The 18035-nt window shown below is 45.2% G+C and overlaps 2 protein-coding genes across 4 annotated transcripts in view; both read left to right on the forward strand.

Annotated features, from left to right (window-relative positions):
- Positions 1–12762, forward strand: part of PPP1R1B (protein phosphatase 1 regulatory inhibitor subunit 1B) — a 70402-nt gene extending 57640 nt beyond the window's left edge. For both annotated transcript variants that reach the window (XM_054993271.1, XM_054993270.1), the window contains 4 exons: positions 3255–3317; positions 7149–7220; positions 8768–8926; positions 11180–12762. In XM_054993271.1, the coding sequence (XP_054849246.1) occupies positions 3255–3317; positions 7149–7220; positions 8768–8926; positions 11180–11283 (398 nt within the window). In that variant the 3' untranslated portion in view covers positions 11284–12762. The remainder of the gene's footprint in view (positions 1–3254; positions 3318–7148; positions 7221–8767; positions 8927–11179) is intronic.
- A 44-nt stretch (positions 12763–12806) lies between these two features.
- STARD3 (StAR related lipid transfer domain containing 3) overlaps positions 12807–18035 on the forward strand; it is a 39491-nt gene continuing 34262 nt past the window's right edge. For both annotated transcript variants that reach the window (XM_054992800.1, XM_054992801.1), the window contains exon 1: positions 12807–12918. The gene's annotated coding sequence lies outside the window, so the exon portion shown is untranslated. The remainder of the gene's footprint in view (positions 12919–18035) is intronic.

The following is an 18035-nucleotide window of genomic DNA, read 5'->3' on the forward strand; positions in this document are numbered from 1 at the left end:
TCAGTGTTTAGTTGCACCTTGCATTGCTGTGAATACTGATGGGACAACAAGGATGGCTTCCATGTGGCTTATCTACCATGTGTTTAATGCTTTGGGGAAATGGTTTTTTTTTGGCTTCTCCATAGCATCATGGTGCATTTGTGTACCTCTGGGAGTTTCCCCACCTTTCCTCCGATCTTTCTCAAATCTTCCTTGATCTGAGGTTTGGGGGAAAAGATGCACAGTAAAGCCTGGATGGATGCTGTGCAGTGGGGAAATCCAGATTTTCTGTCCAACATTGGCAGCCATTTTTCCTGCCCCTGTGGCAGCCATTTTCTTCATTGGCACTAAAATACTGTTATATCAACATATCATTTTAACAGTAGGTGCAGCAGATCCTATGAATTATTGGCTTTTTTTAAAAAGTAAGTCTCTAGCCCTTTCCCTTGTGGAAATATAAGGGAAAATGCATATCTTCACAAGGAAAGGGGCTAGAGAAGAGAACCTACTATATCAATGGTTACAATGGTATATTGAGACAATGATATTTTAGTGCCAATTTGGGGGGGGGAATGGCAAAAGTCCTGGTGACCCAGGGGCAGGATGATGGAGGCCATTTCCTGGGGGATGGAACAGGGAAACTGCAGGAAAAGCTGCCATGTGGAAGTCCTATTGGTGATGCACTCTATTTACAGCCACACCAGCAATGACGAAACCACAAAATCCCATTCCTGTGTGGAAGCCACCAGAGATGGGTCACCTTGGCAACTTTCATTTTTAAAAAAAGTAAATTCCTCATCTTCATGATCACAGAGAGGGGAAAGGCATGTATGGGGAATCCATTTGCATAATTCCGTTTCCCCAGACAACTGTCCATCCACTTGCTAGCTACTTTTAATCCCAATCAGTCACTTTGCCTTGTAAATAAACAGCCTTTAGGGACACAAGTTTGGAAACCTCTCTCCAACTTCTCCTTCTTCTTTTTCTGTTTCTTTTCCATCCTAGTCTGTATTTTACTTTGCCAACTCTTTAAAACTTAAATGTTGCGTGCAGAATTAACGATGTGAAGGTACACACAGAAATGCAGATACAGCTTTGATCCCCTTAGTCATCATGAAGGTTCATTGAACCAAGGGAATAAATGACTCCCGGCTTAATTAAATCCAGTTGCTTTCCATAGGACTAAAGCTAACTTTGGCCCCTTGCATGCTTTTGTAAAGCAGGAGATCAAAACTCGCGCGAGAAAACGCGATATTTCGCGTTTTCTGCACAACGACGCGCGACGACGCGCGACGTTTCGCGAGGCGGGGGGCCGTCTGGAAACGGCCCAGGGTGTACATTTTAAAAATAAACAAATGAACTTTAACAGGATCAGGGCTGTGGTCTGCAAAATGTCTTTGGAAACCATTGTTTGGATTCCGCTGGAGGCTCCTCCTCCCACCCTACCTCCTAGAGTTGCCAACCTCCAGGTGAGGCCTGGCGATCTGCTGGAATTGCAACTGATCTCTGGGTGACAGAGATCACCCAGACAAAATGGCTGTTTTGGAGGGTGGAATCTTTTACATTATACTTCACTGAGTTGCATCCCCTCCCCAAACCCTCTGCTCCCCAGGATCCGCCCCCAATTCTCCAGGAATTTCCCAACCCACAGCCGACAACCCTACCACTCCCAGATCTAAGGTCTACAGTTGACTGGGGGTAGATACATGTCAGAGAAGTCAGTTGTGCCTCAGGTTTTAAAACCAGCTCAGATGATTTTAAAAATTGTAAGGAGAATCAGTCTACCAGTGGTCATCAGGAATAGCCAAAATAGAGCCTCCCACGCTTCATTTGCGTCGTGTTGCTGGTAGCTTGGCATAAACAGCCGGACATCAAGGCTGTCTCCCCCCAGCAATGCCAGCATATAAAAATATAGCCCACCATCAGCCCCTCGGTCTACATCAAAGGCCCTCATGTTTAAGACAGAATACTGCTCTTGATGGACCTTTGGTCTGATCCAGCAAGGTTTTGAATCAAGAAATATGGCTTTGTGTCATGAAATATGAAAAACAATGTTCTTAAAACTTTTGAGTGGAGGTCCCATACATCCCAGTGAATTCTGAACTATTTCTTAGTTGGGAAGATCAGAACAGATTAACTCTCAAAGTTTTCTTAGCTCTGAAGATCAGGACTCACGGATTAATTCCTGGTTTTTACTTCCCTCTCTTTTCAAACCATAAGAGGTGAACTCAATTCCTTCCCCTGTTTCTTCCAGCAAATATGTATGAACGTGCTTTAGCCTGGGGTGACATCTCCAAGGGGTGTGGCATATGCGGCTGATGGTTCCAGAGGTCAAGTTGTGCTCAAGCATGTAGGCTGTTACCTTGGTGACGCACTTCTATTTAAGGGGCTTTCTCCCGCTGCTTGCCATAGATCCCACTCACTGGGGGTGCACGGCGTGTACTGAATACATTTCCCTTCATTTAGCACCTCTGCTGTCAGGAGAAAGCTGTAAATGTCCACACATACATATACACGCACACACAGTGCTACTCCTTAGCCCACTACAGGGAGCTGCCGGTCTCCTAGGAAACCAGATCTCTTCCTCAGCAGGAAAGAGCTCCAAGATAGGAGAGGTGGCTTCTATACAAGGCGTTCTTCTCTCTCCCGCCTCCAGTCCCTCTGTCCACATTTTTAATTTTTCTTGCTGCACCAGAGCAAAGGTCTGGCACTCAAGACGGTTGCTAAGTGTCTGGTGCTCTAAGGCAGTTATTGGGAATCCGAATAATCATGAAAACCTGGCTGCACTGGGTTTCGTTTTGATCGTCAGGGGGTGGGGGGGGAGCCATTTTAATCTGACTGTTGCATGTTGTTTGGATTCACAGAATCAGGAAGGGGCAGTTTGTAATGAGCCACTGATTACAACCATGGGGACTAGAAACTTGTTTTGTTTTTTAAAAAGATGCTATACTGCTACACTGGTTTAATATTTTATTTAGTACCAACAGCATACTGGGAACTGAGGAGTGCATTTTGTCCTTGACCTTAATAGCTAGGGTTGCCAACTCTGGGTTGGGTGATTCCTGGAAATTTGGAGTAGAACCTGAGGACAGCGGATTTGGGGGAGGAGAGGGACCATAGCAGGGTATAATGCCATGGAGTCCACCTTCCAAAGCTGCCATTTCTCTGGGGGAAGTGTAGTCTGGAGATCAGTTGTAATTCTGGGAGATCTCCAGGCTTCACATGGAGGCTGGCAAGCCTGTTCCCATCCCATATGTTTTCATTATCTATTGCAGGATCCCAGGGGCAGAAACAAACAGGCTCGGGAACCAAGGCAGCTTTGCTAAGACAATGCACAGGTAAGAGTGCAACTTCCTATAACTCCAGAGATGGCGGAGTGATAGATTCTTTCGTTACGTAGTTAACGCAATCTGTACTAGATGTAAACCAGTGTTAAAGAATAAAGCTCATGTACATTTTGTAACTGTGCACAAAAAGGGAATTTCAGAAAATAGTGATTTTTTAATGCATTCTGGCATGACAAATGGCACATGCCAAAATGCTCAGCGGTGAAAGGTACAGGGGCCTTTATGCCCTCTTCATCTGGAATTGCCCCAGCTGCTGGTTTGTTGGGTAGGAAGTAAGAAAAGCTGTTCTCCAGAAGAAGCCAACTTTTGCACTGAATGGTTAAGAACAGAACTGATTGGGTAAGTTGACAGCAACTGTTTGAATAGGCAAAATATTTATGATAATGATAATGACAATGATAATGATAATTGTATACATGACACTTTCAGTACTTAAAGCACTCCCCATGCAAATTTTCTTAAAAGAATTATGTGAGAAGGGTTGCCAACTCTGGTCTGAGAAATGCCTGGAGATTTGGGAACAGTGTTTGTGGACTGAGGAATTTGGGGAGGGATTTTACATAGAATCTATGGTTTCCCACAGATTCTGTCCTCCGAAACTGTCATTTTCTCCAGGGGGACTCCACCTGGAGGTTGGCAACCCTTCCTGAGAGGCCAGTATTCATCTCATGCCCATGTTGCTGATGGGGGGAATGAGGCAAGCTGGGAGTGAGAACCAGAGGAGCTTGAGACTGAGATGAGATTTGAACCACCCTCCTGTTACATCACAGCATATTCTTTTAGGGCCTAAGTAAATAACACACTGTTTCAGGTCCATCTCCGGGGCCCATCTAGCAGACACGTGCTGGGAATTCCCAGTTGAAACTTTCTTTATCAGGTATGTGGGAGCTGATTTGAATTCAGACCATGACACATGGGGGAAAGGAGCTGAAGCTTTGCCTATGTGCCATTTTCCTGGACTGAAGGGATCTCAAGGGAGTTACTATTTACCTGTTTAGGTAAATTTCTGTGTACTGTTGGGCTGCACATACATTTCTCAATGGGAGCAAATAGTGACTCCCTGGGGGCATTTTACTCCAGGGCCGATTCCAGACGACTAACCGGAAGGCGCTTCATGCCGCCATGTTCTGGATCGCGACGGAGAAAACGCGAAATATCGCGTTTTCTCGCACAAGTTTGGCACGACGTCGCGCCAAACTCGCGTGAGAAAACGCGATATTTCGCGTTTTCCCCGTCGCGATCCGGAACATGGCGGCATGAAGCGCCTTCCGGTTAGTCGTCTGGAATCAGCCCAGGAAAAAGGCACTTTAGGGGGGAGGCTTTTCATGCAATGTGGACCTCATCCAAATCATCTCCCAGCCTCCGTTCTGAGTATCTGAGTTTTAAACAGGAACACCCTGCTGCAGCTTGAGAAATGCCTGTAGACTTGGAGGCCAGTGATAACGGAGGGCAGAGTTTGGCAAGGGAGCTCAGCGGGGATGTGATGCCCTGGAGCTCACCCTCCAAAGCCGCCTTTCCTCCAGTGGACCTGATCTCTGCAGTCTGGAGGTCACCTGTAATTCAGGGAGAACTACAGGCCCCACCGGGAAGTTATCAGTCCTAGAACTCCTAGCAAACACCTGCTAGATAGAACATGGATGCTGGAGCAAGGGATCATGCGCAGTTAGATCCTTTGTCAATATGACATTCCAGCTCAGAGGAACACAGGCCTTGTTAAGGATGGAGATTACTCCAGGAGCTGAAAGACACAGCTGAGGGTGAATGGCCCACTGGCTATGGAATCGTTTAATCAGAATGTGTTGTGGAAGAAGAGGAACAAGCAAACAGGGCACAGTCATGCACAGCCCTACCCATACAATCTCGATTATACTATGTGTGTGCATTCACAGTCAGAGAACAGGTCCTCCAGGTGGGGCCTGGAGTTCTCCCAGAGTTATACCTGATCTCCAGACTACAGAGATCAGTTCCCGTGGAGCAAGGCAGCTTTGGAAAGTGGACTCTATGGTTTTACATCCCCACTGAGCTGTCTCTTCCCACCAAACTCTGCCACCCCCACCTTGAAGCCTCCTAGGTATTTCCCAAGCCCAGAATAACAACCCTACCTGCAGGAAGGGGCAGCACTCCAGATGGCTTAAGCAACCAAGGCACGCTACGCACAACAGGAGAAGGAAGAGGGAAGTGGTTTACAGTTTCTGGGGAAGAATAGCTTTACGGCCTCTAGGGAGTAGAATCAACTCTATAGGAGGAGTATACAGAAAAGAGTGGGACTTCGCATGTTTCATTTTTAGCAGGAATTCAGAAGTGTGTGGAATCTATACCTTGGCAATCCTAAGAACATTTCCCTGGAAGTAAGCCCCATTGAACAGACCCAAGTAGGATTCTGAGTAGACCTATTTAGGATTGCTCCCATAATCCAAGAAGCAGAAAGGAGACATTCATGCTGGATTCATAATGACAGACAGCAGTCCTGGTGAAGGAAAACCTGCTTGAGAACTAAGCTACACAGTCAGTCGATAGAGTTGTTGCTGGTTTTTTGACCATTCGTGACTTCACTGGGCACATGATCACCCATAGAAACAGAGAGCATCCCTGCCAGTGCTTGTTCTTTTAATAAAAGGAAGTGTTACATATTTGAAGAGACACATTCCAACTAGAGATGCACTCCACAACTGGGTAGCTTGACCGCAGATAGAAATGCCTCTCCTTATCTTTCATTCCTACCCTGGTTATTTGTATTGGAAAATTCTTGCAGGTCTGAGAGCTGATTTTGGGGAGGGGAGGGAGCTGTATGATGCTGTATTCTGGAGATCAGTTGTCATTCCTGGAAAAGACAGGAACTCTGCAGTCCTTTTGTTAATTGAACTGCTTCTGTTGTGCCACAATCTTTAGTAAGAAAAGGGCTGTAGGCCTTTTCAATTACAATCACATGAACCAGGAGCCCAACAACTATATATAACAGGAGTGCATGTGTGATTCTCCCAATACGTGGGGTTGCCATGGTGTGCAAACAAGGGCAGCATGCATATTTACCATGTGAAGACAGTGTTGGCATGTATGATTTTTCAGTGTTTGCATTCACATGTCCTGAGCGTGTATATGCATGGTAAATGCACACATGGCCCCTGTTCAAACAACTTGGTGACTGCATATATTAGAAGCATCACAGTATTGCACATTTTTGTTATGTGCAGTTGGTAGGCTCCTGATACACCTGAATGCTGCATCCCCAAAGGGCTTGTGTGTGTAGGGAATGTGGGGATGTTCATCCCTGTGAATTGGGTGAATATGATGCTGCAGCATCGAGGGACCTGGTCAGTCTCTGGATGGGGGACTGCAGAGAGTCCTGTGTAAACAGTTTTGATAGTTCCAAACAAGAACAAAACAACATGAAATAATAAGCACACCAGGTATTCTGTTTTAGGACTGCCAACCTCCAAGTGGAGCCTGGAGGACTGCCAACCTCCAAGTGGAGCCTGGAGGTTTTCAGCTACAGGTTGTGACTGCTATCCTGCAGTAATTTGCCTTAATATGAGGGTGTGTGACCAATATGGCTGCATGTCTCCAGATACAAATATCCCCCTTATGTTCAATCTGGATGCACTATCTTTTAGTTCCCAACAGAGAAACTAATGAGAGTACACAGACTAAGGAATGGAACCCACACAGTAATCTGGGGATCTGCTTTTTTGATTTTTATCATTACTTCCTCTTCCCCATCCCTACACATACCCACATAATTGGACATTTTTGTGAAAAAGCATCCCTTCAGTTTTCTTTCTTCTTCCCTTTCTTTCACAATCTCCATCATTTCTCCCTGGGAAGTCTTGGAAAATAAGCCCAAAGAATCGGAGCATCCTGTCTATCCAGCTCTCTCCAAATCGCAGAAACGGAAAGGTAAATTTGGGTGTTAAGAGTGTCAGATCATTTAAGAGGGATGGGTAGCAATTGATCACTTGGATCAGGGACATGGGGTATCTGTAATCTCCAGATTTAAGAGCATTGAAGGAGATATGATAGCAGCTTTGTTACCCCTAATACATACACCATTGTTTCATGTGACCCACTCTGGTCAAAACGCCGGTATGTACAGTGGCTAGAGTGGCATACTAGGATCTGGGTAAACCAGGTTCAATTCCCTGCTTTGCCATGGAATCTTGCTGGTTGACCTGGGGCCCATCACACAGCCTAACCTAGCTCACAGGGTTGATGTGAAGAAAAAATAGAGGAGAGGAAAATGATGTAAGCTCCTTTGGGGAGAAAGGCAGGGTATAAATGAAGTAAAGGGGGGGGCAGGTTTTTAAAGTTCTGCAAAGACTCACAAAAGCAATGAAGTGACACAAGTTTGCACAGGGCACTCAAGGTCAAAATGCATCACAGATAACACTTTCGGTTCCCTGCAAAGAAAAAATTTAAAACTCTTGACTGTCTCCAGTTATTATTGCCATGGAAACGGAACTGTAGGCAGGGTTGGTGAATCTTGTCTGCAGTTGTACGGGTGAGTATGGCCCTCTGCCTTGCTACATGAGTGACAAAGGCAGATTATGTAAAACAGGTAAATATATGCAGGTGCGTGTACTTTGCAAAATTATATAGATCACAGAATTCAGTTTTTGAGGTACAGAATACAAATTTCTTCAGTGAAACATTTTCAAAAGGTGTATCTATATATTCATCTTCCTCTCCATACACATACATGCAGAATGCAAATGAACTCACATCTTTCATATGCTACCATGGAAAATGTTTAAAAATGGTGCTGTGGGTGTGGGTGCCTAGAACACTTTTGGGCACAAGACTTCCTTCAACTGTTCACCACAACATTTCTGCAGCAGTTGCATATCACCCAACAGATTCCCTAGTTTTGTGCAAAAAACAGCACTATAGTGGTCTGAAACTCAAGAAGGGCTCTTGAAGAACGTTTTGTGGTAATTCCTTTACATTTCAGCAGGTGCGGCTGTTGGCTTTGCTAACCCCACTGCAACCAGTGCCTCAGTTATAGAATTGCTTCCCTGCCTGATAATAATAATAACAATAACAACAACAATATTCAATTTATATATCATCCTTGAGGACAACTTAAAGCCCGCACAGAGCGGTTTACAAAGCATGTTGTTATTATCCCCACAACAATCACCCTGTGTGGTGGGTGGAGCTCTGAGAGAGCTTTGACTGACCCAAGGTCACCCACCTAGCTTCAAGCGGAGGAGTGGGGAATCAAATCTGGTTATCCAGATTAGAGTCCTGCTGCTCTTAACCACTACAACAAATGGCAGGAGGAAGGAGGGGCCCTAGGTCTGTAGTTTGAAATTAGACCATAGATTGTTTGGCTGATAGTGAGGTGTGAATGCCCATGACTGTAGCAATAAAATAGACCAGAGGAGGCCTGAGGGGCCAAGAATGTATTTTTTTTCTTGTTTGTCACTGAAGTTTGGTCCTCTTAGGTGGGCAGAAAGTATCCTTTGCTGGATCTGTAGAAGAGGTCCGGGATGAGCCAGGTTTCCCTGGTGAATCTGAGAATCCAAATGGAGCTGAAGGAGGGGAAGCCAAGGACCTGCACTATCAGGAGGTTGAGCTGGAGAAGGGAGACCCACCACCCACAGGTAAGGTAGTGGAATGGAAGACTCTTTCTGGCCATGGCAAGGGCCAGGCAACACAAGGGCTTACCCAGTGCTTGGCTATTAATAGTTTATTCAAGCTGGTGGCCCATAAGGATAGGAGGGGATGATTGGAAAGCCCCACCCTGCCTACCTCCCCCCCCAAATCACCCCCTCCATTATTTTTTAAGGTTATCAGGAACTTCAGCAAGTTGATTTAGGGCTGCCAGACCTCTCCCGATGGCAGGAGGCTGACCACTGGCAGCCCTATAAAATGTTGGTGGCAACTGCACCATTATGCCACTTCTGGGAAACAACCAGAAGTGATGTACAAATCACTGGAGCGATTCCTAGAACTACCTTGCATAGCCTGAGAACCCTAGGTTGATTCACACACACACACACACACACCCCTGTTTATATTTTTAAGAGTTTTTCTCTTTTAGTTAGTATAAAGTTATGCTTCCTGCATACCCAGAAATTCCCCCTAGTCTGAAGAGGACCCCATGTTGAGTGCAAGCAGCCTGGTTTTGCTCTGCACAGGGACCAGCCAGTCCATTACTGGCTGTATTTATTTATTCACTTCATTTTTACTCTACTTTTCTTCCTAACTGGACCCAAAACAGTTTCCAACATTCTCCCCTTCTCCATCTCATCTGTACAACAACCCTGTGAGATAGGATTGCCAGGTTCCCTTACCCTGCTGGCGGGAGGAGGGGAGACCTGGCTCTTACATGCCTCTTCCTCTGTATGATGACATCATTTCCGATGATGTCATTTCCGGTGATGTCACCTTGCAGGCGCAGGAGTGCTCCTGGCGCTTCTCAGCAGGCTGATTTGGGCCTCAAATGGGAGTGCACCCAGGAGGCCCATTCCTGTGCTTTCTTCCCCTGCCAGCCAGGTAAGTGGAGGCAGGGGGTGGAGGGTGAAAGCGGAGGATTCTCCACCCCCACCGGGGGAATGGGATCCCTTCTGTGGGGTAGGTTAGGCTGAGAATGTGTGACTGGCCCAAGGTCACTCAGCAAGCTTCCATGGCAGAGGGGGGATTAAATCTGGGTCTCCCGGATCCTAGCCTAATATATATAGGGACCACTTGGAGGCCTGCAAGAGATCACAGAGTGGGTGGATTTTGGAAATCCCCCTCCTGCAAGACCCTCTAAGCTTCCATGGGTTAAGCAGATAGGTGTCTTCTTTCTTCCCCATTTATCCCTGACTCTCCTGCTGTCAGCCTTCTAAATGTTCCAGAGCATAAGATGAAGCTGAGACAACAGCATCAACCTTCACGCTACTGACAAGTAGTTCATACCACAGAGCCTAGCCTGGAAGCCATCTTTTTATATCCCCAGGACAGATCTCATTGGTTTTTCCAGTAAGCACTTCTTGTTGGCGTCACTGGCCCTCAGATCTTACCAGCTGCATAGTCTCTGCTGGACATCTTGAGGGTAGCGCTGGGGAGCAGAAGAGATTAGGCTCACAGCTTCTTCTGCGTAAGACCATAAGAACATTCTGGATCAGACCAACGGTCCGTCTAGTCCAGAATGCGGGTTTCATACTAGGGATTCCAGTCCCCCGCCCGGGGCAGGAAATCCCCTGCTCCCACCCTTCACCCCCCGTCCCTGCTTACCTGGCTAGGGGTGGGGGAACGCGCCTCCTGGGCCGTGCCCCCAGGCAGCGTGGTGCGCTCCCTGGTGGTGTGGCTTGCAGCCAAATTTGGGCCAATTGGGGCTCAATTCAGCCTGAATCAGGCTGCTGCATAGCTGCAACAGCCTAATTTGCCCCCCTGGGGAATGCGGGAATGCTCCCAGGACACCCTGTGACCTGCGCAATGACATCACTTCTCAGAAGTGATGTCATCACGCAAGCCAGGAGCACATGTGCATGCAAAAAGGAAAAATCACGAAGGTAGGAGCTGGGCCCCAGATCTCCCGCCAGGGGAGTTGGGGGAACCTGGCAACCATATTTCACACAGCAGCCAGCCAGTTGGCCTGTACTTGCTCACTAAAACCGCTGACACCAGGTTCTGGCTCCTGGCACATATGTAGTCCTCAATATGGTTCTTCTTGACTTCCTCTTTTATTCTTTTGTTTATTTCTTGTGTTTAATATATCCTGCCCTTTGGTTCAAAGAATAAAATGAATATAAAGAGCACTAAGGAAAGCAGAAGAGAAGAATTCTGGCTACATTCTGAAGAATGAAACTATACGTTGCTATATTGCAAGGGAACATTTTCTGTATAACTTTTTCTCCCTCCTCCTATAGATCACGTAATGGAACTGAGTCAGTCTGGGTGGGAAGAGAGGCCTTCCTGTGCCGCTGACCTGGAAAACCGTTCCTCCCCACCCCCTATCCACACGACCACCTAGCGCAAGAAGTGAAGAGAGATTAGGAGACGTTTCTGTCAGCAGAAAGCTCCCATTTTCCACCAAGACAGATTGAACCATTTCCTTTCTCTTTTATCCCTTTTTTTCTGTTCTAAACTTTATATTTCATTTGGCTGTGCTTTGTTTGTGTTCAGTGAATTATTTAGCATGGAGGAAGAGAAAAGGAAGGGCACCTGGAGGGCACAATAGAAGGGAATGAATCCTCCAGGGTCAGAGGCAGGCTACCTCGGGTGATCAGATGCTGGGTGGCAAATGACAGAGGAGAACAACCTTTCCTTGTGCCTTGCTTGGGGGTTCCTGGTGACATCAGGCTGGCCAGTGTTCGACGAAATGGACATGTGTTCCAATCCAACATTGTGATATCATTATACTTTTAGACATTTCCATCCTAATACAGTTTTCAACCTCCAATTTGGGCCTCGATTTTTCCCAGAATTATGACTGCTGTCCAAACCACAGAAATCAGTTCCCCTGAAGAAAGCAGCAGCTTCAGAAGGTGGACTTTATGTCATGATATCTCTGCTGAGCTTCCTCCCTCCTCAAACTCCACCCACCAAAGGCTCCACCTCCAAATCACCAGGCATTTCCCCACTGAGAGGAATTTCCCCACCAAATATATGGTTTCCCCACCGAATATACGGTTTCCCCAGGGCTTTTTTTCAGCAGGAACACGGTGGAACAGAGTTCCGGCACCTCTTGAAAATGGTCACATGGCCAGTGGCCCCGCCCCCTGATTTCCAGACAGAGGGGAGTTTAGATTGCCCTCCACACCCCCTTGTTTCAGCTGACCCAAAGTGACATCATTGTGCTGTCCTGAGTTCCACCACCTCTTTACCCAGAAAAAAAGCCCTGGGCAACCGTATATTCAAATCAGAATTTCTGCAAACATATTTTGCAAGACCAATGGCCAATGGTCTTAACTAAGTCAATAGTCTTAAGTAAATCCAGGGACGCCTTCCAGAGGGGTAGGTGTGCTGGTCTGTTTGCAACAAAATAAAGCAGGGAACTGGTGGCAGCCTAAACAATTTATTCCCAAAGAAGCTCTCTTGCATCAGAGCTCTCCTTCAGATGTTTCAAGAGTTCACCTACATACTTGGTGCGTCTGATGAACTGAACTCCGTCTCATAAAATCTTAAGTTGCAACAAATTTAACCACACCAAGGAATTCAGGTAGTTGGATAAGAGAGGGTTTACCATGGGGTTTAACTGAATTTGGAAATGTACAGTTGTCCTGGTATCTTGTTGCTGGATTCAGAATGGCCCACTTCCAGCCTTCCTCTCTAACACCACCCTCCCTCCAATATTCCATTCATCTCTCCTCAAACAGAAGAATCAGGATTCAATCTACTTGTATAGTTGAAGTTGTTTTTTCTCTTTCTGTGCCCTTTAACCCCCACTACCCAGAAAACACACACCCCTTCCTGCGTGCCTCTCTGCTCTATTAAAGCTTTGTAAATAAAGTGCAATGTTTAAAGAGTGTGTTTTATGGGGTGAGGAACAGGGAGGGGAGGCTGCTAGGTGATACAGTAACTCAGCATTTCCTTACTGCGTCAGCCAAGACCCACTGAAAGAGGTTTCTGCAGCCTGGCAGGATTGGATCACTCCCCACAATTAACTGTAAGTGCACGAGCCAAGAGGCACAGCCAGTAGATTGAGCAGAAGTTGGGCCTGGGAGTAGGGTTGCCAGCTCTGGGTTGGGAAATTCCTGGAGATTTGGGGATAAAACCTGGGAGGGCAGGGTTTGGGGAGGGAAGGGATCTCAGCAGGGTGTAAAGTTCCACAGTCCACAATCCAAAGCAGCCATTTTCTCCAGGGGAACTGATGTCTGGTCTAGAGATCAGCTGTAATTGTGAGAAGTCTCCAGGACCTGCCTGGAGGTTGGCAACCCCAGCTAGGAGACCCTGGTGAATCTGACTTGAGTCAAGATCCCTCCAGGAGCCGGCAGTCTTTAACTGAGGGCCAAGCTACAAGTAACGAATGACACTTGAACGGCAAGTGAACAGACTCACGTGTATTCCTCCCTGTTCACTTGCACTCCACTTGATCACGCAGTGAATTAAGTAACAAATAGAAGCTATTTGCACTCTCTTGCAACTGTACCTGTTTTATCATAAAACTTACCCAACTTTGGCTGTTTTCCTGCAGCAAGTATACAATGGCTTCTGATTTATTTGAGAACTATTTCTCAGCTTCAAGCTGCTTCAAATTCTACACACTTGAATATTTTGGGAGGGGGAGTGTGAGATTAAATATGTGCGACTGTATGTCTTCTGAAAACAGAACATGGGCTTTCTGCCTCATAGGAGAATGCATATTTTGAAATTAACATGGCAAAAATGTCTGTGGCAGAGTATGTCATTCCACTAAATCCAATGGAATCATTTTGCTTATTTGACTTGCAGGCAATCAAACTGAACCACTCATTCCCCTCTCCTGAAACAAGTGCTCCCTATTTTCCTCTCTTAAATGATGAAAGCCATGGGAAGGCTGTTGATTTTCATCTGAGCCCCACATTTCCCTCCTCCCTATTGCTTCTTTCCGTTGACAAGAAAATCACCGCCTTGTCAGAGGGTTGCCTTTGTGTTAGTTCAGAAACGGGGTTTTATTTCCATGCCAGCTCCCTGCTGGGACCATGTATAGCAAGAGGCTTTCTTGTTGTCAAAGAACTACTTGCGAGTGGACATTTGGCCTTCCACAAGGAAGGGAGTCAAGCCAGCCGGCTCCTGGCACTTTTCCCTCAGAAGAGACAAGGGCTGTTTTCATGTCTGCCTAATGGCTTCGATCTTGTTTTCAAGGCTACCCTGTTTCTTGATCCTTTTCAAGAATGCTGCTCAAAGCATGCAGCGGCTTGCTCTCTTCTGGTCAGGGTACCGTGATGTGATTGGAGGGGGGCAAGGGCCTGACATTGGCGCTGTAAGGATCTGCCAAGCAACCCTCAAAAGACTTCACTGCAGGCAGTAAAAGAACTTTTATTGAAAAGCTGCTAGTATTATGAGCTTATTCCATCTTTGCCAGGAATAACGTTCACACGCAAGCATCAAACATATATAGGCTTCCAAAGCGCGGACAAATCCTGGAATCCCCCCACCCCCAGTCTAATGGTCAGCTAAGCTCAGCAGAAAAGCATTTAAGTGGGAAAACAACAGAACTGGTGTATAGGATTTTCAAGGTCATGGTGTCTGGGAACTATTGAGTGCAGTTCAGAGGAGCATACAGGTAACAGCAGGAATAAATGCCTCCCTTGCATAGTTTCACATCGCGGGTCTGAAAGGCAAGGCGAGTAACAATTGCAGTCCAGTCAAAGAATAGCCTCAGCATTTAACTATAACCATAACATAAAGCATTAGACTACAATTATAACAGCAGGGTATTGTTGGGTACGACAGTGACGCTAAGCACCTGACAGGTGCCTTGCCCAAGCATTAGCTTCTTTCTGGTTCTCCTAAACCATCAGAACCACAGACCAATGTGTGTTCAACTTGCACCCAAAAGAAGCTGATATCCTTTGTCCATTCCAATGGAAAGATGCAGTAGGAAGGAGAATGGCGCGGTGTGGGAGGGATTTGAAAAAACATGCACCTTCCCATCCACACAGCATACAAAATCCTTTGACTGTGATCTTCTCAAAAACATAATCAACCATGTTTAGGAATGATTGCAGTAAAATGGGAAAACCCACAAAGTAGACAATTAGAGGAGGCTGCTGTGTGGATGCTCCAGGAAAAAAAATTAGGCTTGGATGACAAATTGTAACAATAAATACACAGCGATGAGTTATCATTCAGCTGAAGCCCTGTGGCATTCTACCAGCAACTGCTTGCACTGTGTAGGAATCAGTTTCTCAAAACACAAATTATGACTCCGCTACCCCAGCCAGCATTGTGTTGATGTTGTGCAAGGTTCGCACAAATCTTAAACTGCAAGCCCTCCCTGCCTCTATCCCATGTATGTATATTTTTAAAAAGTAGTTTGCATTGTGTGTGTTTTTAACATAAGGGCTGCACTTAATCTTTTTCCCAAAAGGAAAAACAAGAACAATAGAGAAAATTGCTGACCATGTGCTCAGCCTAGTAATTCCATCTGCAGTGAGCCCAGCCTACTTTATACCTGGAGAATTCCTGTCAATTGCTAAAAACAAAATTGGGGCTTTTGCACATATTTAAAATAATGCGCTTTGTGAAAACTATTCTGTTTTTTCAGTTCAAAGAATAAGAAGGAAACACCACAGCAGAATCAATGCAAGTCTAATAAGCTTCAGGCATTCTGCTTTGCTTTCCCCAGCCTCCTCTTCGGAGTACACTCGGTCAGTGCCATGAATATGTCTGCCGGCACCAGAAGAAAAACAATGCCAGGGAGTCAGGTGCCTCAGCATGTTCAGTAACAGTTGTTCCAGTTCAGACTGGCCAACACTACAGTCCATAAAAATATGTAAAGAACTTGTTGCAGCAAGGGTCTGTTGGTGTGTAAAGCCAGTTTGCATGTAAGCACAAACAAATTTACCAGCTATGAAAACTTTACTCAATATAGCACAGGTCAGCGTGCTTTTTTCTGGCAAATAAGCTTTCATCTGGAAGGAACAATTGCCCTCTCCAAAGGGTGCCCATCTTCCTTGCAACAGGTCCATTGCCATTATTCAATTAATGCAATCTATGTGAAGACATGGTCAGATCAGGTGTACAAAAGCCTGCTGCGTGTGCATATGTGGGGTGAGGGAGACAGCAGCTAGGAAACCACTGTGCAGAACTCCCTGCCATAAGGCTCAGCTCACAGGGAGTCCCATATGTTCCAGGTTCAAGCACTGGGCACTCTCGATTGTGCTGTCCCTGCAGTTCTTCCTGGATCAAGGCCAAGAGTGTATTCCTCAACAGCTATGAATGCCACCTGGCCTATTTTAAGTCAGCTAATTCAGACTGCTTTAAAAACTCAGTTTCAGTGCTAGTAAATAGTCATCTACAAACACATACAGTTTTACATAGCTCACCTTAACCATTGATGGCTTACGGGCTGCAATCCTAAATGTAGTGCCTAGTAAGCTTAAGGAGCAATCCTAAACAGGACTACTCAAAAATAAGGCCCATTTTTTTAGAAACTATTCCCAGGAAATCATTCTTGGATTGCATCCTTAGCTGTCCTGAAAGCCAGCAGCCATGAGGTGGGAACTCAATATGAAAAAATAAATCCAGTTGCCACTTTCTGACAGAATTCTCTTCCAAATAAGCATGCATAGAATCAGGATGCATATAAATAAAAATACCTTTATTAGTAATACTTTTTTTGTAAATTATGTGCATATTACTTGCCAACTCACTCCCACCAGGAATATAAAATTTCTGGAAATTTTGAAGCCACAGGGAGAAAAACATTTTTCAGGGTTTTTTCCTAGTAAAAAAATGGAAATTTGTACCCCAGTGTGTATGGGTTGAAATATGAAATACTTTCCTATCAAACTTATTTTACTGATTTAACAACATAAGAATTTTAAAGTATAAATGACTTAATTTTCTATAAGAAAAATTGCAAAAATAGCTAAGACTTGAGAGCATGTAGTGGTTAAGAGTGCGGGACTCTAATCTGGAGAGCCGTGTTTGATTCCCCACTCCTCCACTTGAAGCCAGCTGGGTTACCTTGGGCTAGTCACAGCTCTCTGGAGCTCTCTCAGCCCCACCCACCTCACAGGGTGTTTTGTTGTGGGCATAATAATGACATACTTTGTAAACCCCTCTGAGTGGATGTAGTCATCCTGAAGGCAGTATATAAATCTGTTGTTGTTATTATTATATCAAAACTATAACAATGAACACTGACCTAATCATTATACAAATTATAGCATATTAATAGTTGCAAAAATTATTTATATTTAAACCATCAGTTAGCCTTTATTGGCATCAGTTGGCATAATGTACACAGTACAGAAAACAGAAAAAAAACGTTACTTCTGGAACCACTCCTGACTTTTATAGCCATATAGAGAAACATTGCTACATTCTTGGTGGTTTTAGGCAGGGAGTCATTTAAACAATATATGTTCTTGAAAATATGTTGTCAATTTCTAGAGTAGACATACGAATTATCTAATTGCTGTAGATTATCTTGTATAAAAATTTTCATTCTACACATTGTGAGTAAACCCTTGCCTTAAAAAACCATTAATTCCAAAAGGGGGGAAGTAGGGTTTTCCAGTACTCCCCCAAATTTTCTAGTTTGTCCATTGGAAAAATGGAAAAGGGCATCACACTTTTTCATGTTATATATTTGATGTGAGGAAGAGTATTGTGTCAAGAAGCATTTCATTCACTCCAAAAAGAGAAAACCATTTTTTTTTTGCAGTGGCCCTTAAAATTACCCAATTTTTCCATCTCAAAAATTGAAAGTAAGTCCTTAGAGTGGGTGGTGTTTTTATAGGGTTGCCAGCTCCAAACTGGGAAATTCCTGGAGATCTGGGGGGTGAAATCTGGAGAAACCTGGAGAAAGTAGGGTTTGGGGAGGGAAAGGACCTTGGCATGGCATTATTCCATAGAGTCCACCCCCCAAAGTAGCCATTTTCTCCAGGTGAACTGATTTCTGTGGCCTGGAGACCAGATGTAATTCCAGGAGATCTCCAGCCACTACTGGGAGGCTAGCCACCATATGTTTTTACCCACCCCCAGGCCTTCATATTTCCCCCACAGCTATTAACAAATAATAAATACATTAATAACACAATTTTTTCTCCTCCATTCCCATTATTAGCTAAG

Source organism: Eublepharis macularius, chromosome 12 (genome assembly GCF_028583425.1).
Source record: "Eublepharis macularius isolate TG4126 chromosome 12, MPM_Emac_v1.0, whole genome shotgun sequence".
In the NCBI taxonomy this organism is placed as follows: Eukaryota; Metazoa; Chordata; class Lepidosauria; order Squamata; family Eublepharidae; genus Eublepharis; species Eublepharis macularius.